This window comes from Zootermopsis nevadensis, unplaced genomic scaffold, assembly GCF_977971745.1.
Source record: "Zootermopsis nevadensis isolate Lab colony 2312 unplaced genomic scaffold, Znev_1.0 Znev_ptg000010l, whole genome shotgun sequence".
Taxonomy (NCBI): domain Eukaryota; kingdom Metazoa; phylum Arthropoda; class Insecta; order Blattodea; family Termopsidae; genus Zootermopsis; species Zootermopsis nevadensis.
This window is the reverse complement of record NW_028259142.1, coordinates 18361988-18384120: the sequence shown is the minus strand read 5'-3', so window position 1 is coordinate 18384120 and position 22133 is coordinate 18361988. Positions and strand designations below refer to the sequence as shown.

The 22133-nt window shown below is 39.9% G+C and overlaps 1 protein-coding gene across 6 annotated transcripts in view; it reads right to left on the bottom strand.

Moving 5' to 3' along the window:
* cyc (basic helix-loop-helix ARNT-like protein cyc) overlaps positions 1-22133 on the bottom strand; it is a 50338-nt gene that overhangs the window by 21448 nt on the left and 6757 nt on the right. For 2 of the 6 annotated variants that reach the window (XM_087346687.1, XM_022077423.2), the window contains exons 2-3: positions 11415-11518; positions 1360-1505 (exon numbers count right to left, since the gene is read on the bottom strand). In XM_087346687.1, coding sequence (XP_087202813.1) covers positions 1360-1505; positions 11415-11471 — 203 coding nt within the window. In that variant the 5' untranslated portion in view covers positions 11472-11518. Of the gene's footprint in view, positions 1-1359; positions 2462-11414; positions 11519-19623; positions 19778-22133 lie in introns of those variants that run through there. The other 4 variants (XM_087346689.1, XM_087346691.1, XM_022077422.2 and 1 more) reach the window with 4 other exon arrangements.

The following is a 22133-nucleotide window of genomic DNA, read 5'->3' as shown; positions in this document are numbered from 1 at the left end:
GCTTTTCAAGGGCTCTGCTACATGGAGTTACTTGTTTACGAATGACAGTTCTTTGAAACATTCACGAGATTATAAGTTTCCATAGCGTCACGTGAGATCAAGAGATCGGGATATGATCGTTAATGGCCGTCAACTAAGGTTCTAAGGTACTATAGCGACAGTCGCTTCTAATGACTGAGAAATCACGAACCCCCTTCAGTGAGGGCAGATGTATAGTATTATCGAATCCAATTTTGTGGAATGTGTAAAAGGTACAACCCCAACATTTGCTTGGACGGACTGGTTCAAGCAAAACTTTCCCGAGATTCTAGCCTGGTACCTCTCGAATACAAAGCTCAGAGCATGCCCACCACATAACCTCGGTCATATACAGTTGAGAAAACCTCGTCATATAAAGTAATAATCTCTGGGCCAAGATGAAGGTACAGCGGTACAGTAAGGAATGTTTCCTAGTCATTGAGGGTTGTCTTGTATCTTGGTGGTGTTAAAGAACTAGTAGGAAAACCCCAGCCGAAATAGCAGAAAGTTATACTTTACTCAAAACAATAATTATATGGTTTGAAATAAGTAATCTAAATTCCAAGAAAACAATTTTATAAGTCATTTCACACTCATTAAATTTCTGTCAACAACTTGATGAAAATAATAACAGGAGAACTGTATGGTGACGGAGATTTCAACGGGTGGGCAAGCGACAAACTTCATGAGGTGGTCAGGAAGTTGGAGGAACTCCATATCTCGCTATCAGAAATTATAATTTATAGGAGAAAACAGAGTGTCTAAATGCGTTATTTGCTATTTTACATATCTCATTGACTCTTATACTATTTTATTGCAGATATGTATTCATAAAACCAACCACATTCCTTGTGGATCTTAATAAGATTTGTGTTATAAAAAATGTTAGTAAGACGACACGTTTTCAAGAAGACATGTTACAGTTAAAAGCCACAGATAAACAATTAAATTAGGACCGCAGCTTTTAATACAGACATCCGGAATACTAAATTTAATCGAAATCAGTTTTCTAACTTCAAAGATAAAACAGGTAGGCGGACAGATACAACTTCCTCGTTGTGTATATTTCGTTCAAATAACACAAAAATAACATGCTCTTCAGAGAAAAAAAATTTCAGTGATTTTCTAGGAACACGTGCCAATACTGACCAACTGACGAACTGTCTTGGATCGACTATTGGATTGAAGGCTACAATGGCATAACAAGTCGGAAACCTTCATTTCTAAGCTAAAATCTCATCAGTGTGGATGAGCTATGGCAACAAAGTAACTGACGAGAACTCCGGTGAGACGGACCAAGAGTGTTTCTATCAAAAAGTAACAGTGTGTGTTGATACTCACTCGGGAATTGAGGAAAGATCATAGTAGACGGCCCCCTCATGCTGCTGGATGGACTGTGTAGCCACAGGGTGAGGTCTGAGTTCATCCAATGTCAGAATGTCGCAGTGGTCTTCAATATCATCCCTACCAATGTGCCCACTTCCAATCTGCAAAAGTCTAGGATAGGGTGACAGATCTGGCATACCGTAATTCCTTGTCACCATTGTTCACGGCAGGGTTGGTTGCTAATGACCTGTTATTTGTAGCCGGCTTTATACATAGTTATCTCCACTTTAAATAACGTTCCTGACGGAGGTGGTGTTTCTTCCTGACAGTGATACAGTATCACGAAGCTTAACTTCACACTTTGTCAAAACGTTGGTGTTCAAAAACAATTAAAAATCCCAAAAAAAAGGCGTGTCGTCCTACATCTCGCAGCAAGGAGCACACTTTCAAACATGACACAATTTGTAATAACTTCAAAAAATAAATACACATAACGCGTATTCATTGATCAGGAACTGTATTACTGACAATTTCTTGTAAGGGACGGTGTTTCAATCAGAAAAGCGCCTGTATCTTAATGACACGAGAATTTCGTCAAGACGTCTGTGCAATCAGACAAAAATGATTGTATCTGAGCGACGGATGTCCCATCACTCAAATAAGTGACTGCACCCCTATATTACGAATTGAAGTCCTTCCACTCAGACATCTTATGTGTCACTTACTGAAATATGTGACTGTATTCTAGAGACGGACGTCCCTTCACGCAACAAATTACTGCACCTTAATGACAAATCTCTTCAAACAAGTGACTGCAGACATACATTAGACACACAAGTCGCTATCTCAGCAGACGTCACTTCACTGAGACACGAGGCTGTATCTTAGCGACGAGCGTCCATGCACTCGGATAAATGGTTGGATCTTAGCAAATATCCCTTCACTCAACGGACTGGTATTTTATTGCGGTCTTCTGGGTTGTGACGCTACGCAGTCTCCTTTCCGGGCTGCCAACGTTTCGGAGAAACCTAGCGCATCAGTTTTCTGAGCACCCTGTTCTTCCATCTTCTACCCTGATGAATAAGAGAGGAAGATCCTTCGAAATGTTGCTAACCATCTACAAGAACACACAACGTCATAACCCAGATGATCACACTCCAAATTTTCATCTCCTTGAAAGTCTCAGTTCTCACAAGTGACTATCTGAAGACATTACTTCACTCAGATAAGTATTTGTATCTCAGCAACGGTTTAGAAGAAGTACTTTTACACAATTCATAAGCATTCGAATAGTGCAGTTAAATGAATACAACGATGGATCAAAATAAGTCGAAATCTATTATTAATGTTCGTGGATGACAGTCTTCACGTTCTACTAATAATGTGTTAATAGTCCACGATCATTCTGACTTTAAAGTCTAAATCACTTCATGAAGCTATGATACAAGAATTACGTAACACTGCGTATGGTTACAAAATGAACACCTAGAGTCTATTAACGGGCTGTCAGTTGACAACTTCGGGGACTTCTTGCAACGGGACAACAAAAATGATAACGCTGTTTGGTCACTAAATAAACTGACTAACGCGGGAACAAAGGAGCCCTCAGTAACTTTTTAATATGCCGCGAACATCGTATAGTAAAGTCGTGCCTCATATCTACTCTTTTGTCATAAACGGGGACCTGAATGAATGTGCAATCCCAGTTCATTCTTAAATAAAACAAATACCGGTATATTAAAATATGAACTCCTGAATTAATTTATCAATAAAGACTGCAACACATTGAAAGTAGAACAACCGTAAACAAATCTGGAACAAAATCAGAGGATAAAAAGTTATTTTTCAATAATTTACTGAAGATCTGTGATAATGAATGCGATTATGATGGAGATAGAAAAGTTTTGACGTATATTTAATATAATTACCAGGACGTTTCAGCAACTGGCTCTACTCTTGTCATCAAGTGACTGGTTATCATTACATCGACGCATTTATAATGTTGGTCTCTTGTGTGTTGTTAGTAGCGGTGGGGACTGGGGGTGACCCCGGCACGTAAGCACAAAACATTCATATTCAAGTGTTCAGTTTTATGAAACTGTTGTTTTTAAAACGGGCATAATCGACGCGAGTTTAATAGAAAGGATGATTAACATGTTATTAAACGTATGAGAATGCCTACATAAATTCTATGTGGGACATAACTGTAAAGCCATCTGAAGATAATATAAATTCACTCTTGGGGATGTTTAAACCTTTTGGAAACGGAAAAACTTTATAAAAGGAAAAGTTGTGGGCTATCTGAATTACAATTCCTTCCTTTAAACATGTAAAGTAAAACTTATTTCAGATTGACGACGGAAATAGGTAGTTTGTGGCGCTGGCATAGGAACGCGTAAGCCTAATCAAAAATCAAACAGTATTTTACTTAAGTCCCTACTGGTATCCCGTGTCCATCACAGCCAGCAGAAAGCCGTCTGATGACTGACAGGATGTCCCACGTAACTCGGAACCCATCTACCAGCATGCGACGGCAATGTTCCCCGTTATGACAAACTAATTTCTCGGCAGTTCGCTCGCAACTGCTGCGGCACGCACGTTAAGTGGGACACCTGTATTCGAATGTAAAATACAGTATATACACGTTTAATGCGTGCTTTGCGATCTTGTATGGACTCACTGACTTTCATGTTAATTTATTATAGATATACATAATGTAACATGAGATGTAAATCTATAGTAAAGTTGGCCACACTACATAAACCACACTGCATGCTCGTATTTATCTTTGTACTACTTCGTCAAATATATACCGTATCGAAAATTTGTTTCAAATACAAGTTACAGATCTTAATGAAATCTCCATTATATGCCACGCATCAGTCTCTTGATCGTTAAGCTGTTTTAAAAAACACAATTGGATTTCAATTTCAAGCTATGTAAGACAAAACCAAAACTGAGATCGCCTCAACTTTTTGTGACAACAAAATTAGTCGAAATTCGGTCAGTAAATACGGAAATGAAGAATGCGGACGAACAGAAACTACCTCACCATCATAGGTTAATTTCTGCAAGACGCTTGTCATTCCCACGGCCAAGTTGGAGCCAGAGAAGATGCATTTAAGTCAGCCCTTTTTGACACTACTCGGCGCGTACCACTACCATTAATACATCAGTCTCCTTACGAGATACAGTACGGTCGATCCCGCCTACGATTACCACTGCCGCCGAAGAGACGTCGCGTTACCTCGACAGCGGCACTCAAGAATTGTCACTGTCATCGGCCCGTCACGCTGCTGGTGTCCCTAGCACGGCGCACATCCGTCGCGCACACGCACACCACGCGGTGTCGGCCCTGCGTTGGTTGCACCCTCCTACCCCGCTGTTATACATATCATTCTCGAAGTTACAACAAAATTAAACAACTGCATTTCATTCCCTCATGTGCCATCAAGTGTTTCCACGAATTGTACAAAGAGATAGAATAATAACAATAATAATAATAATAATAATAATAGTTTCATCTGGCCTGCAAGCATCCGAGTTATGACGACAACACGCCTGAAGTTTTTGGCTGCTTGTGGACCAATTAAACAATTCATAATAATAATAATACTAATAATACCGACTGACAGAAATGTAATTAAGAAGGAAGCAGAGAAGATCTTGAAATACAAGGATTTTCTCATAGAAATACAAAGAATGTGGAAAGTTCAAGCAAAAATAATCCCAATAGTTATAGGAGCGACAGGAACTGTCTCCAGGTCACTCAGGAAATATTTGGCCAACATCCCGGGGGAACACGACGTCAGGGAACTGCAGAAGACCGCCAATTTGGGAACTTCACACATCATTCGGAAGACTCTTTCATAAAATAAAATATTATAATACATGTAATACATATTAAAAACAAAATGTATCCCGGAAATAGCTGCTGCCCTATGTACCTTAGGGACAAGGTCTGTCTCGGGTACATAGAAGTACATACCCCATAAAGTGGTGAAGAGATGGGATAATAATAATAATAATGTCTGTCCGTCCACACATTTCATCTGATAAGCTATTCAGAAGATTTCTATTAAATGTGGTTAGAGATCTACCCCAAAATTGGGAACCTTCTTCTGGGGTAATTCGGCTGGGGCGTGAAGCAGACAAAATACCTCCTAGGGACGAGTTTAAGAATGCGTGGAGCGATACCTTCGTTCCCTCATGCGTCTGCATGGGGTCAAAGTAAGAGACTGCGTTTATAACCACAGTTTCGTTCTTTCTTTCTTATTTGAAACCGAAGGTTTGGACCAAGAAGCATTGCACTCTATTCGTGGCCAGTCTATGAAGCCTGATGTTCACCAAGGCCGTCTGAAATACAAGCACTGGATTCCGTTATAAACTACGAAGGTCTTATTAAATTGCCCTTTTAATGAACGTACACAATCACTGTACCACTACACCACGATCTCTTTTAAACCCATTATTAAATCAGAGAATTAAGCGGAATTTCAACGAAAGACCTTAGCGTCCATCGCATGTATGCAGCGGTTACTCCCAGGACATATTCAACCATGATTTTGTGTACTGTAATTACAGTTACTGAGTGTAAAGTATGAGAGGCAGCTGCTGAGAGAACTTCGATTTCACAGCTTCAGAGAGGACTATTTTCCATTTTAATATATATAATATGCAATCTCTACTCAGCTCTTACCTTGAAACACGCTGCAGTCAACTTTGAATTCCTAATGATGGAAATTTAAATCAAAACAAGACGTCCTAGGAAGAAATTATAAAACCTAATTTCTTTCAAATGCTTCTATCTGTAGGACAGGGGAAAAATATAAATTAGTAATTTGGTCGTGTAGACTTATTACCTTCATATCAATAATTTCCGCATACAACAGATTTGCATTTGCCTCAAAGTTGTAGATTTAATTCAGAACAGGGCGCTGAGAATGCCATGACCCAAGTTAGAGGTGAACACAGCAATTAACTGCAATGATGACCTATTTCAGGCTCTATTTATGTCTTGTATATCAAAATGAGAGGGCCTATTTGGCTGTTGACGTCTCGAAAATTCATAGACATCTGAGATTAAAACTTTGACAACGAATGGACCTAAGAAAATTACCCAGAGCAGGATGCTAGTAGAATGGTATAAGCAAGTCCAATTATATTATGAGTAGACCAAAACAACTGATCTTACAAAGCAACATTCCTTAAGCTCTTCCGTCTGTCAGGCAACTATTTTTGCACCAATGTCTTGTGGCCAGTACGAAGTCATAATCCCCAACCCCATGCTTTCCTAGGGCTTCATAATTCCCCTAGACGCCAACGTGGCAATGTCAGAACCAGGCACTTACTTCCGCGATGTAGACACCACGTAAGTCATAGCGAAATAACAACTACCTGAACAGAACAGATGCCCTTTTATTTACTATTATTGCCTTATATGACAGTGTTAGGCTTCAAGGAAACGCAACTCTTTCAATGCCTATTTTTACTGAAATCCATTCAGCACTTTCGGAGAAGAAATATGCTGGCAGACAGATGACGGACATTAATGACACTGACATGCAGCAACGAGCTACAGGAAGCTAAACAGATTTTTCTTTCCGCATTTACAAACTCTCGGACGCCTGTCTGAGCAGGTTAATGCAGCGGAAACGCTATAAACTGTATTCCAGATATACCAGCCAGGATACCGGCTATTCAGAGATTTCCGCGATTCTTTTCAGTCTTCCATTGCGAGTACGAGGACATTACCGTTCTTCGCCACGGCCTCCTTCCAAATCCGTAACTAAAGAAAATTTATCAGAATTTGTTAATGCCATTCGAGCCTATTACCTCTACACCTAAACCATCGGCATTAAACAATCTCATAATGATCGGGATAGTAGCTTTAAGGCAGTGTCGGTGGTGTATACGTCGTGGCAGTTTTCAAATTATATGTCTTGCTCTAGGCAAGAGAAAGCTGCTTCGTTGAAAGGACCCGCCCAGGTTGCACAGTAGTGGTGTAATTTAGTATCCTATTATGATTTATTAAGCATCTAGGCTTATATCAAATTATCTTCACGAAGGTCACTTGAGTGGTTTCATATCGTAAACTGGAGCAATTTCATACAAATAATATCGTGTCCTCGTATACTCTTGGAATATTAATATACCCATAAAAAATTATTCACACTGAGATAATCATATTAGAACGCGCGTATGTATACATACATACATGCGGTATCACAACGCGTAGGTGCGTGTCTCAAATGATCAGGTAGCAACAGGTTACTCAGGAGATAACTCATCACCCTAAACGGACATCGAATCACCGTCCTCATACAAGCTGCCTGTCCTAATACGCGCAAATGACGAACGATGTCTCCACGATCTTCACTTCAAAACAAAGTAGGAACAATGAACTTTGAAACATATCACGTTCTTACTTAATCTTCTATTTAAGAAAGGCGGAAACGATTTAAAGACACTTTTTATCGAAATAAATACTTAATAATTGTGTAGAATCGTAGGCCAGTGCTTTAAAGACGTGTTATTTCTGTCTAACACTTTAAGTCAGTTATTTTGTGAACAGCTGAACAACAAAGTTTATGCATAAATCAGACAGCGAGGTATTACGAAAAAGTTTTCATAAGTTATTCCTGTCGCCGGACCTTTGACCTCCCCCATTCAGCGACCTCCGCCGTAGCAAAAAACAAACTGATCCACTCGGCGTTTTTCCGAGGGAGTAAAGAAACAAGGATAAAAAGGAAAGGACAGAAATAAGGTTGCAGATGAAGGAATAAAGAAATAGAAAATACAGGTCGATAAACATAATTAAAGGGAAGAACGGAATAAGAAAAGAAACGAAATTAGGGTCGAAGAGAGAGAGAGAGAGAGAGAGACAGGGTTGTGAGGAAGGAGGATTCCTTCGAAACCTTCCTGATACTGGCCTGTCCTTCTCGCAAGGTCTCAGACAGACACAAATTAAAACTGCGTGCAATAAAGGACCTCTCCATCTTCACACGTGCTGCTTCCCGGACATCAGTTCCACTTTGGCGACCGTGCAATTTGAGAGTTGTTATGCAGTACCAGAACCTGAAATTCTCCTTGACGAAAGATCGCTGAAAACTTGACTCTTTCATTAGTATAACTGTTTCAGTGAAATTATAAGCAGGACTGCGGGCGCAAATCTCCCTACAACCAACAACAACAGCGTCTTCTTTTTCTCTCACCCCTCTTCATTCTTCATCTTTATTTTTCTTCTTCTCCTTTACCCCTATTTCTTTTCATATATTCGTTCCTCTCCCTCTCTTCTTATTCGCGATCCTCGTCCACTTCTTTGCCCTCTGCCTCCTATTCGCATCATTTCTCTATCCTTATATTCCCTTATCTTTTACCTCTCGTTTATCTTAATCCTGTTCAAGTTTTTATCCTTCTGTCTTGACCCGCAAAATTATGCGTTCTGAGTTCGAAAGGAATAAATGTATAAATTTTATTATTTATTTACCGATGATTTCTGTATCTCAAAATATATAGCGTCGAATGTGAGGATGATAGTGAATGATGAACTGGGAAGGATGCGAAAGGAAGCGGTCGTGGCCAAATTCAAGGTACTATCCCGGAATTCTCCTAGACGGACTGAGGAAAACCACGACAGATCTCAGTCAGGATAACCGGACTCCGGCTGAGATTTTAAACTGGGACCTCCCGAAAACGAAGCAGGAATACACTCGACAACGACATTCGGTCCAAAAGGGATAAATAATGTGTCAGAATAATATCACAGACCCATGCTGTAAATATACACACCTGTAGACATCCATCAAATATTCAGCTTGCAGTACGTCTCTCGGGCCATATTTGTGTTGCGTATCATATTGCATCATAGTTAATCTAATTAACGTGGATTAGCGGACCCATTTATTCGGCCAGCACGAACCGCAAGCCCTCCAAACTCTGCAGCTTGTTATCGACATTGATTTGCTCTTTTATGTTTTTTTAAACAAAACTATGCAAATGGGATCATGCATCCTCTAACACTCTTAACACGGATTTACGCATTTAAAAATTCAGTTACTATCAAAAAAAAGTGAGATATCAGGTTCTCACGACGGCGAGCATGAAGACGTCCGTCTTCTAGGATGTTGCGCCGCGTAGTCTGGTAAAAGTTTACCGATGTTTCAGAGATGCTCGCTGCCTTCATCATCACCGTGCCTACCAGACTCCACGGCGAAACATCCCATACGACAGTCGTCTTTAAAACAAAAATCAGCTGCCTTGTGCTCTTTAGTGACAAAACCGCTGTTTATTCTGAATATAGTATGAAACCAATACACACAACTCGTGAGTAAAATGATGGAAGCATAGCAATCTTTGTGTTTCAGAGTTAATTCGATGCTTTCAGCCTTGTGGACAACGGCTCAACTTGTGCTGACCGAATGAGAAACTTTCCCTTGGAACGGTATGAACAAGGACCCCTTACGGATTTTTTTGTCATTGTCTCTATTCGTTTTCAATTCTTTAGACGGATGAATGGATGGACGAAATGGAAAGCTGGTAAGGTGAACTGACTAAGCAGATTGATGGAGGTATGACAAATGGAATAGATGGATAGCTTGGCATGAATGAATGGAATAAATAGGGACTGAAAGGATGGATGGATTCGATTCAACGGCTTATGGATGTATGGGTGGATTTAAAGGATATCTGGATAGATTTACTGACTGGTGGCCTGGATAAACCAAGTGGATAGACGAATGGATGACGGATATCACTGAAGACATCGCGCACAGCGTGATGAATATACATAGCGGCCCCATTCCTCTGCGTCAGAGATGTTATTTACAATTTGTGCTAATAACCGCCCACAAGTGGAGTACTAGTTAAAAATATTTTACCGATTTCGTATGATTCACAAAGTAAAAATGGATTATTTTCTCAAAAAAGCATTAAGCAGTTGATGTCTGTAACGGAGAAGTGTTCTGTTTTCTTCGCGGTATTGTTTTGAGGTTTTCTTTCAGGTACGGACCGAATGCTTAAATATTATGTACACGAGTTTCGGCTTGAAAGAGGTATTATTGCTCACAAAACACTGGACTTAAATTATGCTTCGGCAAGACAAAAAAAAGTTATTCAAGTCTGAAGATTTACGGTAGAAAAAACTGAATTTGACACAGCAGTAACTCCACAACTCAGGTGGTTGCAGCAAGGTGACTATCGATTTTGCCCTTCTTTTCGCCTTTATCAAGCAATAATAAGAAATGAAACAGAATACCCCAAAGGGAAGGAATCCACACGATGTTAGCAATCTCAGGGTAAGGCAACTCTTCTAAAGAAATAGTATCACTTCTAACACAGATATAATAAACTCAAACATTGGTTCTGAAATAGCAAACACCTGATACAGCCAATAAGTATCAGTTTTATGATTAGATCAGGGGTTGCCAATACGTCATCTTCGGTCTTAATTGTGGTAAAGCAACTGCAATGCAGGGAATCGAGCAGCTTATTAGGAAGAAACTAATTAAGTCACATCTATGCTCACCGCTTAGAATAAGATACATTCATATAAAATAACAAGCTAGTTTTGTGTAGTATCTTAATAACTTTACAAAGGCAAATTATTATTTGCCACTCACTGATTTTAAAGAATTGTGAACAGTGTTTTTTACGAAAATCATAACCCTTTCTTTTTCTAACTATGGGTAATTTTAGAATTATCCACATTCTAATTAATATCGATAACGATTCATACTACCCTTAATTATTTGTATTTTATCAATTACTTACGTACCCACTTTTCGAATGTTCAGAAGATAGTATTTCATAATCTACATAACCCTATCCGAACTGCATTATTATAACAACAAAAATGTGAGAAACCCGAAGTCGGTAATATTACCGAAGAGCGTACATGCATTATTTATTTAGTATTCTGTCTGACGACAGGTCCATATGAACAGGATCCTTCCATCCTTTTCTCGGACTGGGAAAGTGATACGCCATGAAGAGGACTCTGAGGCCGGAAAGGATATGAAGTTCCCGAAACCACAAAGACAACATGATTTTATTCTGGTAAGAGTTCTCACCTGTTTGAACACAGCGTCGGGCGCGTGACGCGGCGTGACGCTCTGTCCGGACGTCATCGGGATGACGTGCTGCTCACACCCACGTCACCGCACCGTAGAAACACCTGAAATATTACAATGGGCCATTATGAAATTATAGTGAGTTTTTCTTTGCTTTATAAGGAGAGACTAGAATGACTGTCACATGCAGATGCAGTTCGAACACCGAGACTGCGGGCTGAAATCCCGCTTGGGGCAAAGAACATTTCCGAGTAATTCTTAGTTGCTTTGAGGAAGTGAGCTCCGACTTGCTGGTTGCAGTCCGACTCCTACAAGTGGTGGAAGGGGACATCAGTCATTTAGCACAACGAATTTTGAAATGGAATACGTCGGCCAGACCTCCAATGAGAAAGAACAGAGCTCAACTCCTCAGTAAACTATAGTAGGTAAGTAAATGCACAGAGAAGGGCCAATTAGCAGTGTAAGGAGCCCCAACCAAATGTGAAGGAGTAAGAATTATGGAATTTCAAAATTCAGAATTGCAGGCTAAAGGCTCATACCATGTCACCTGAAAATCGTGATGGCGACATGAAGACTGAGAAGAACTCAAATCTCACATAGCTCACCGTATGCAAAGACTTTACTGAACCAAAAAGTAATTCCTCTACGTTCTAAGTGTGAATGTCCTGTAGTGGCATTTATTTTAATCTTATCACTATCACTGAATTACATAAAGAGACGTCTGTTTTGTTCAGACACAGTATATATATATATATATCATAAGAATATTATCATCCCTCCAAGGTCATTGCCATGTCTTCGTTATCTAATTCTATAACGAGGCAAGCAAACAAGACAAAGCAAATTGTTACAATCAAGTAATGAACCAATTTTTATACAGAATTCTGTTAGTGATCAAGATTCGCGTCCGGGACTCGTGAAGCTGCATCGAAAGAGGACGAAGATCTCATTTGCTTGTTACGTTCATCTGACATAATGACAGGAGGAGTTCAGGTGGCAAGTGTCACATAAACGAGGTATTCGAAGGTATTCTGAATCTTGTTATAAAGAAGAGCATTGTCATGGACCGTTATAACTCCAGGGAAAACAGGACGCTTCAAAAGATAATTTAACCCAACGTTCCGAACAGGTTTAATCCTCTGAAGCAAAGGAATGGTGGATAGAACGGCAGAACAGTATAAAACTTATGGTCATAGTCAGATTTTCAAATAAGAGAAATACGTAGATATTAATACAATCAATATATGATGGATGTTACATAGGGCCGATATGAAGCAAAATTACATTAGGTGGACAATTCAGAGTGCAGATCGTTAATACCTACATTTATTCCTACGCTGGTTGTATGGTATGCCCCGATTTTCCCCGAAACCAAGAGCATGCTCCTGTGTTCCCGGGCATGTTCCTGCATTCCACGGAATGCCACGGTATTGCTAGGTTAGCTTAACAAACCCTAACCTAACCTAACCTTACCTTACCCAAATCAGCCACGAAACTGAGCATTGCGCATGAGCGTCTAGCCGAGCCTAACCCAACTCAAGTAAATCTACCCTCTTAGCATCTGAGCACTGCGAATGGCTGCTTTTGTTTGGTAGGTTTGATGAGGTTGGTGATGAGCCCGGTAGCTCAGTCAGTATAGAGGCTCACTATGGGCTGGACGATAGGGGTTCGATCTCCGACATGGATTTTCTTGTAGCCTCTGCGTCCAGAACGGCTCTGGGCCCACCCAGCCTCCTGTCCAATGGGTACCAGGGGTCTTTTCGCCGGGGATAAAGCAAGGTTGGGGCGTGATGCTGACAACTCACCCCCATCTAGTGCCGTGGTTGAGAATGAGGAGCGATTTTCCTCTCCCTTGAACGCCTACATGGCGCGTTACGTGATGGCTTTAGGATTAGATTAGTAACATGCATATGCATTCTTGATATCATTTAAGCAAAACATCTACACATTTTGTACGGCCACTAACCACTGGATTTCTCTAAGATCCGTTTTAATATTATCGTACTATCTACTCCTATGTCTCATGTCTCCCAGTTTGTCTCTTTTATTGACGTCTTGAAATCAAAACTTTATACATGATTTTGGTGTACTCCACCCATGCAATAAATCTTCCTTGATTTAATGACACTAATATTTCCTACTAAAGCGTACAAACCCTGAAGCTCCTCTGCATGTTATTTTCTACATATTTCTATCACGTTCTCTTTATTAGGTCCCCATATTCTATTCAGTACCCGGAATCTATGTTTTTTTCTCAAAGCAGAATCCAGGGTTTCACATTCATATAAAATAACACGTGAAATTAGTTTTGCATACTTTAATCTTCACGGCCGTTAAACAGGACACGACACGAAAAAAGATTCCGAGCTGGACGATAGAAGTGAGTCTGGAGCTTAAGCTGCTCTTTCCCTTTGTGGTGCTGTAAGCTATGACGCCGTGGTCTTGTAGGTGGCTGAGGGACGTGTCGCATCCAACTTTAGGGTTTAGAAATATTGAAACAATACATTATTTCGATATGTTGGTTTTGTGAAAAATGAACGTACGGGTTTTATAAAGACGGGTAATAAACGTTTCAAGAAACTCTCTGCACTATCGAGTTAAAATAAGGCGAAGAAAACTTCAAAATCTCTCTCTCATAAAATAAAATTCTTAATACAACTCTGTCATTTCTCCAGTCCTTTACAGCTCAAAGTGTATGTCCTGAGTTCCTCTTCTAAGAGAATGGGTATTGAAATACTACTACAAAATGCTGTCAGAAGAAGGTAGTCAGCTACCACTCCGGTGTATCGAGACGTATAAAACATGCACAAATAGCTTACATTACACAACGCTCTATTACTGACGTCAAACCGGGGGGGCACGTGATTGGTGTCGTCCCCAGATGTACATGCAAATGATTACACCCCGCTGCGTAATGATACAGATACCCCTATTCATACCGTTTTCAAGAAATAAGAGGATTTCATTGTTACCGCCTACCGTTGTCCGGGTGATCCACATGATTCATCGCCTTCCCTGGGTTCCGTGGCAGACTCTTTCTAGTATCCACAAGTGTTCATCACAGGGCAAAGCACAAAACTGGGGCACATGTTTGCATTGCATTGTCGCCAGCAGCACTGTACATTGTATTTAGAAACTTCCCGTACAAACGTTGCCAGTACGCGAACTAGTTTAAAAAAATGTTAAAATAAATTACGTGTTTTAAATCAAACACATTTAACGCCATTAATACTGCATCTGCTTATGTTCTGTATGTTATTAAAATATTGTCTCTTTTACAAATAACTTACAATCATAATTACTAATTTCAGCGCTTAAAAAAAGATCCATTCTAGAACATAACCCCCATAGTAGGATTTGAGGTTTTCACGGCGGTGATTCTGAAGATGGCTGGGTTGTTGCTCATCAAGGACCTTCGAAACGTCGGTAAACTTCTACCAGACTTCACGGCGGAACAACCCAGAAGACAGCCATCTTCATAACCTCCATCTTTAATAGTGCGAAGATAGTATTCATTTGAGGAGCTTTCTTGTTGCAGGATATTTCTCAGAAACAAGTGAAGGGTAAATCGCGGTACACATAATGAATAAGAAGGGAACAAGACGACTAATCGCGACAGTAATCTAATCCAACTAAAAAATTAATTAAATTCCTTATTTCACTCGATGCTAGATTAGTCTGCATACCGCTTCAACATGTCTGTACTACTTTTATAAATAAAGCACAAATACGTGTGTACAACAACTCACAGCAATGCTATTGGACAACAAAGCGGTCAATGCGGATCAGAAACTGATTTAGAGTCTCTCACAACATTTTCACACATATGTAACAATACTGCAGTGAACTAGGAACATTCCATTACCAGTTCAAAACTTGCTTCTCAGTAGCGGTAGTTCCGGCTTGTCTGTCTATCAAGTTAAACCAGAAACCCAAACACCAAATAATCACAATAGAACCACTACGCAAAATAACCCACACTTGTACATGCAAAACGCTGTGTTATCTACAAGTCCACACGGCGTGACAATCCATAACACTTACATCAACATATTCACTGCCGTAAGAACCTCAAATCTCATATAACATGTAAAAAATCAACAATTAGGTACATCTTTCCAGCCTTGTTCCATTTAGACAAAAATCGAACAAGTCAAAGCAGTGTGGCATGAATAATTATGATCCTAACAGCAAGAGAGAGCGACCTTGTGGATTTTGTTCCGAGGTCTGCATTCCTCTTTATTCCTGGCCAGTGACAGCCAAGTCGTGCAAGAGAAAATGAATGACATTTTGTTTTCAATTTATTGAACACAGAATAACTATGGCTATACCAAGACCTAACTACACCCCAACATTGACCTTTCAACTTTACGCCCCCAGCACATAGACCGTAATTGCTAATGGTCTTACGACGTTATCTTCTGATCATCAACGCAAGGTCAATACACCGCAAAGAACACCTATGGTAACAGCAACGCCTCACTCTTTCAACTAGACGCACCCAGCACCAAGACCGAAAATGCTGATGGCCTTATGACACTATCTTCTGATCATCTAACGCAGGATTGACACACGAGGTGCGATGGGTGTGCAGTGGAAGCTTTTAAATTATTTAAAACTGATCTTTCAACTAAACGGGCTATACCGCGTTAAGTTTGTGGGAATAAGATAATGAAAGATAAATAAACTAGGATCTGAAAGGTAATATTTTGGCATTTGCTTGGAGTACCTGAATACAACTACAAATAACCTCACTCAAGACAACTGGCAGCACTACTTGAGGCTCGAATCCTGTACCTCCTAAATACAAGACGAGAATCTTCTCAAACACACAGACCACAAATACAAGAAAATTTTAGTAGTTAAGATCAGCTATTTTAAGTGTGATAGCGGTGCCCGAATTTATAACTTGTATTGGGCAAGGCCGTGGTCTAGGCAACACGGAGTTTTCCTCCGTGGCATCCCAACAATTACTCCATTCACACACAGAAGAAGGCAATGGCAAACCACTTCTGGATCATGTGCCAAGAACGTATATGAACAGGTCCCAGTCCGAGAAAAGGATGGAAGGATCCTGTTCATATGGACCTGTCGTCAGACAGAACACTAAATAATAATAATAATAAAATAATAGCATGAAACATACAAAGAAAGCGAAACCAAATAACGAAACAAAGGGAGAATGAATGAAGGGATAAATGGACGTTTAAGGGATTAGTGTTTGAAGAACAAAGACTCGTCAAACGTCTCTCTCGGTCATGTAATTACTTCACTTTACAAAAAGAAAACGAATCAAATACAATTATATGCAAATATACCACATTCCAATGAGAAAGTTAGAAAATGATACATAATGTACAATTCCGTTAGCGAAGGAGACGTGACATATTTGCTTGATTAAGCCCCTCGATCGGTTTAATGCTGATTTATCACAGCACAGATAGGACGACAAAAGGGGCAGTTTCAATGACATTTCAGCATCACGTGACAAGGCAATGTCTTACTGACAAGGGAAGGACACGCTGAATGCCCATCAGAAATTATGAGTGCTTAAAAACTTCCCCCAAACAGGTCTCTGCATGCACCAAACAAAATTTATTTTGGTATCTCACAGTTTACGTAACAACGCTCTCTAAGCTCAGACTATACAGAATCGAACGATTGGACGATTAATGAATACTTAGTTGTAAAGAATATTGAACAAAGCGGTCGTGCCTTTATTCAAAGAACTATCCGAACATTTACCTGGAGGGACTGGGACAAAACACGTAAATCTTCAGTCACGATAGCTTTGAACCGAGATTTCAAATCGGGACTTCCCGAATAAGAAATAGGAATGCTAACCACTATTACGTGAATTTAGGATTCATTGGATTTTATGTTAAATTGACGAACATAAAAATATATGTCGCCGAAATGCTAATCACATTACACACGAGTCAGAAATTATTTTCTTTTTTGTTTCGCAAAATCTTTATCATATCAAAGATAAAATACCGGCAAAATACAACTGTACATTTTCCAAAATAACTGACAACATAGTTGATTCTAAACTTCACGTAAATAGGGGCTTCACTCTTTGGAATAAAAAAAAATTTAAAACCACGCGGCATCCTTTTAGCGTAGGCTCCATCGAATATAATCGTGCGTAACGTCTATTAGGTATTGAAAGACAATGAGTAAATGGCAATGGTAGAAGTCGATGAGATGTCAAAACAGGGCAGAACAAGAAGGTGGTTGTCTTCTGGGTTGTTCGCCGTGTAGTCTGGTATACTGCGTTCCAGCGTTGTTGGCCTCTGAACTTTGTGAATTGGAACCTCGGAGCGAGTCACTTACCAGAACGGATGGCAGGAGGCCTCGTACAGTACACTCGAAATAAAATATCACCACGTTATGTAACACAGGAAAGTCTATTTCACTACACTACACACCACTAGAAAATTAACACTGCAGACTGTATTAGATAATTTTATCTTCTTCACAACTCTTCGGTCCTCTTCACAACTCTTCGGTCCTCAGAGACCATCGCTTTCTGACATATCACTCGATTCATCACTACAGCTGCTGTTGTTCACTCCATTATCTTCAATTATAATACGTTCAATACCGTCTTCGATTATGCCTTCTTGCTCATAATAGAGTTGTTCAGGTTTTTCCACATGCCGACATAAATTATCCCATTCCTCTTGCCCAATTTCTTCGAATCTCTGGCGACACAGATGCTCGATATTGTATTCTTCCTTGCAACCATTATTTTACATCTGCCCAAATAAGTTCAATGGGCTTTTAAATCGGGATGGCCGGGCTTAAGTCTCAGCAGACGAAGAATGTACGTTCTTTGTCTTCTAAAATCTGATTAATCACATAATATTTGTGCTTTGACTTATTTAATTTGATTAAATCGTACAGTTGAGCTTTCAACATGTCACAAAATGGGATGTTTCTTTCCAATAGCCAGGCTTTAATTTCGTCCTTCTTTGAGTTAGACGTCGGTGGTTTGTCTGTCTGAGTGTTGTGATACAGTGCGTTATCAATGACCAGAAAGGAGATTGCAACGAACATGTGTCATGCTGTTAACACAGCACAGTCAGAAGACAACAATTATCAGGCTTATACACTGCTGCAATGACACAGACTGTACTGACCGACGGAAACTCCTTCCTTCATTGAGTGGTCCGCATACTAGGCACTCCCTACAAGGTCATCGGCCATAATCGGTGGATCCAGTTCTAGACGTTTACCGACGTTTCAGAGATCAATGGTGCCTCCATCATCAGGACGATAGACTACACGGTGAACAACCCAGAAGACAGCCATCTTCAGATTCACCGCCGTAAAAAACCTCAAATCCTACAGGGCAGAACAAGATCTCACTGCTATTACCATACATTATACAACAATATTAAATGCAGAAACGAATTTGACTTCAAAATGTCTCAGCACATCGGTTGAATAACACTGCTCTATGGAGACGTGTTATCGAATTTGAAACAAAATAAGGTCTATCTGAACAAGAATTTAATACGAAGTAATCTTACATGCGCTATAGACAATTAATAAAATGACGGTGCGAATCTGAAATAAACCTACATCAAGTATTGTATCCGTGGCATTAAGGTGACAATGAGCAGACATGACGCATGATTAAAACGGGGCTATCATGCTTTAAAACAGTTATCCGAAGGTTGTATTGTGAAAGTTACCACGCTCCGCCATATGAATGAGTCCCAGGAGACTTGGTGATTCCCTTACGGTGTGAGAGCGTGGCCTACAGCATGCAAGGGACAGATAAGAAGAAATTTGAACAAAAATGTAGTCGGTAAACCTGAAGGGGAGGAAACAACTTGGAAGACAAGGGGATAGACGGAATGACAATATTAAAATCGATAACAGGTAAATAGTGTGTCGATTCCAAAGTCTTAAGGCCGACGCTGAATCGCTGTTCTCTCGAACAAGAAGCTTTTAGTGTCAAAAACTCAACCACGACCAGAATATATTTCATACCAAAAACTGCAAAGTACAATAATTAATACGTAAAAATTAAAATAGAAATGGGTGTGTTTTGTTTCGAGCTTTGCCTCCATACCCCAATGCACGTTCATGGCGTGTTTACCAACAGAAGATATTCTGTAAATTTGTCTCTATTCTTAAGCATCGCAACATGCTAGTGAACTGTTTTCGTACAGGCAAAGCTCCATTCATTCCATACCTCAGAAGAGTCGGAGGTGATGACTAGTTTCACGATCTGTCGCCTTTACCCGAAGGAATAATCCTCGAAACCTACAGGACAGGAGGCTTGATGGACCCCAGACCCGGAATGAGAAGATCCCAACTGCTACAGAAATCTTGTCGTCCAGGGCGTAGACAGTCACTTCACTAACTGAACAGCCTTGGCTAGCCGCTTTGCCTCCTACTTTAACCTCCTTATGATTTATTTTGTTACGAACTATTTTGGATGCCAGTAACCTATCCCACTCTACTTTTTAAAGCTGTCATTAGGCCTATATTACAGCCCATATTGCAATCTGACAGTTGAGTGACACGACGTCCAACAGACATGACATCAGCAACTTGTCAATTAACCTTCACTTCCGTCTGCACAACTCTCTAACTCCGTGGTGCGAGGCGCTTTTTTTTTAAAAGCTGATATTCGCTCATCAAATCATAGCTTTTATGGAACAGCAAAGTATTAGCAGAAGCCTATATTTAACCAGTTAAAACCAGTCCATACACCCAAAACCTATGTGAGATCTGGGGTTCTAACGGCGATGAGAATGAAATTTTACTGGATCGCGACATTCTGCAGACTCGTACGTAGATAGCAACGTTTCAAGAAAACACGCTGTCTCCATCCTCAGGGCTGAAGACAGCGTCACCATACTCAGATCCTATTTCACTAAAATTCTTATTAACATTATCATACATATAACACCTACTGGTTTCTTACCTTGCAGTATTCCGACTGAAATATTTAGTGCATTTCTCCTCTTTGCATGCCCCACCCATTTCTTCCTTCATTTGATCATCCTGTTTATTAAAGAGTACAAATTATTAACCTACTCATTATGTAGTTTCCTTCAGCCTCACATTACGTCCTCTTCCTTAAATCAAAATATTCTCAACAGCACTTTGTTCTTTTGGAACGAAATATCACATTCAAAACCCGTATGAGAAATAATAGAGGTACATAGAAAGAACGAAACGGATATTCTGGATGCCAGACGCGTGACGAAACACGCTGTTGTCCTTCAGTTTCATTACTATCCTGAAGAAACCCCTTCAGGCAAGTGCTCTGTTCCCAGCCATACATCTTACACAAAAAAATCTTTTCGTTCATTTTTCTCCGTGTCTCGGTCTGCTATGTCTCTGATTTGATAGATGGGCCACCATGCTCTGTTTTCACTGAAGAAGCAATCTATGTCTACTGCTATTTCGTTAATTCGTGTGTTTAATGCATAAAGTATCAAAATAACAGAACACTTTTCAACGGGAATATATATAGATCCTAGAAGTAAAAAATGCCAATTTCATTATTTAAGTTCGAGGTCCCGGGTTCAATTCCCGGTGGTGTTCAAATTTATAACTTGTGTTGGGCAAGGCCGTGGTCTAGGCAACACGGAGTTTTCCTCCGGGGGCTTCCCCGGTTTCTCCGTGGCATCCCAACAATTACTCCATTCACACACAGAAGAAGGCAATGGCAAACCACTTCTGGATCATCTGCCAAGAACGTATATGAACAGGTCCTAGTCCGAGAAAAGGATGGAAGGATCCTGTTCATATGGACCTGTCCTCAGACAGAACACTACAAATAAAAAAAAACCTCCATGGAGAAAAATATTTCTTGTGAATCTGTTAATCGCGCTGCTATTCAAGATATCCTACCCGAAGGGTCATTACAGTGTACACAAGATCTTGGTTCCTACGACATATAACACCTTCAAGGCCATTTTTTAAGATCTATTTTAATATCATCCTCCCATCTGAGCCTATAACTTCAAAATGGTCTTCTTCCTCAGTTCGTTTCACTATGTCTCTACGCACTTTTTTTAAAAATAAAATTAAAAAAAAACATTCTTTCTACGATAACTTTTGCTTACCAACAACTCGACTATGTCCGGTAGTTTAATACAAATTACCACAAAAAATCGTTTAAAACAAAAATTCTGGGCCTCAATGGTTACTGCATTACATAGTGGACAAATTTATGAGTTCCATCTACGCTTCATGCAAAGGTTACTCTTCTGATGGACACCGATAACGACTGGAATTAAGTTCGCCAGACTGCCGTCCATGTACCATTTCTTAAAAATTTCATTAAAATCCATCAAGTAGTATCGGAGATAAAACATGTGAATTAATCGACATTACTCCGGTAATTAATTAATTTTGTGCACTTCATGTGAAAAGAACATACAAATATGAAAAAAATACATAAGAATATGAAGTGTTAAGTTAATATGAATACCAGTCAAAAACACATGCCAAAAATAAAGTTACATTACGGGTCGTGAATTCTAAACTGATGTAACTAACTCCGTGGTGACGGAACCCAAAGACCCAACAGCACTCCTAAAACCAAATTACGTCGTTATACACCATTCCCAACCAATTCCATGCACTTCTTATTCAATCAAGATTTCCTCTACCACCTTCCATCTTTAGAAGATGTTTCTCCGCCAAAATTCTGTATTTGTTTCTTACCTTGCCCATTTCACTTAA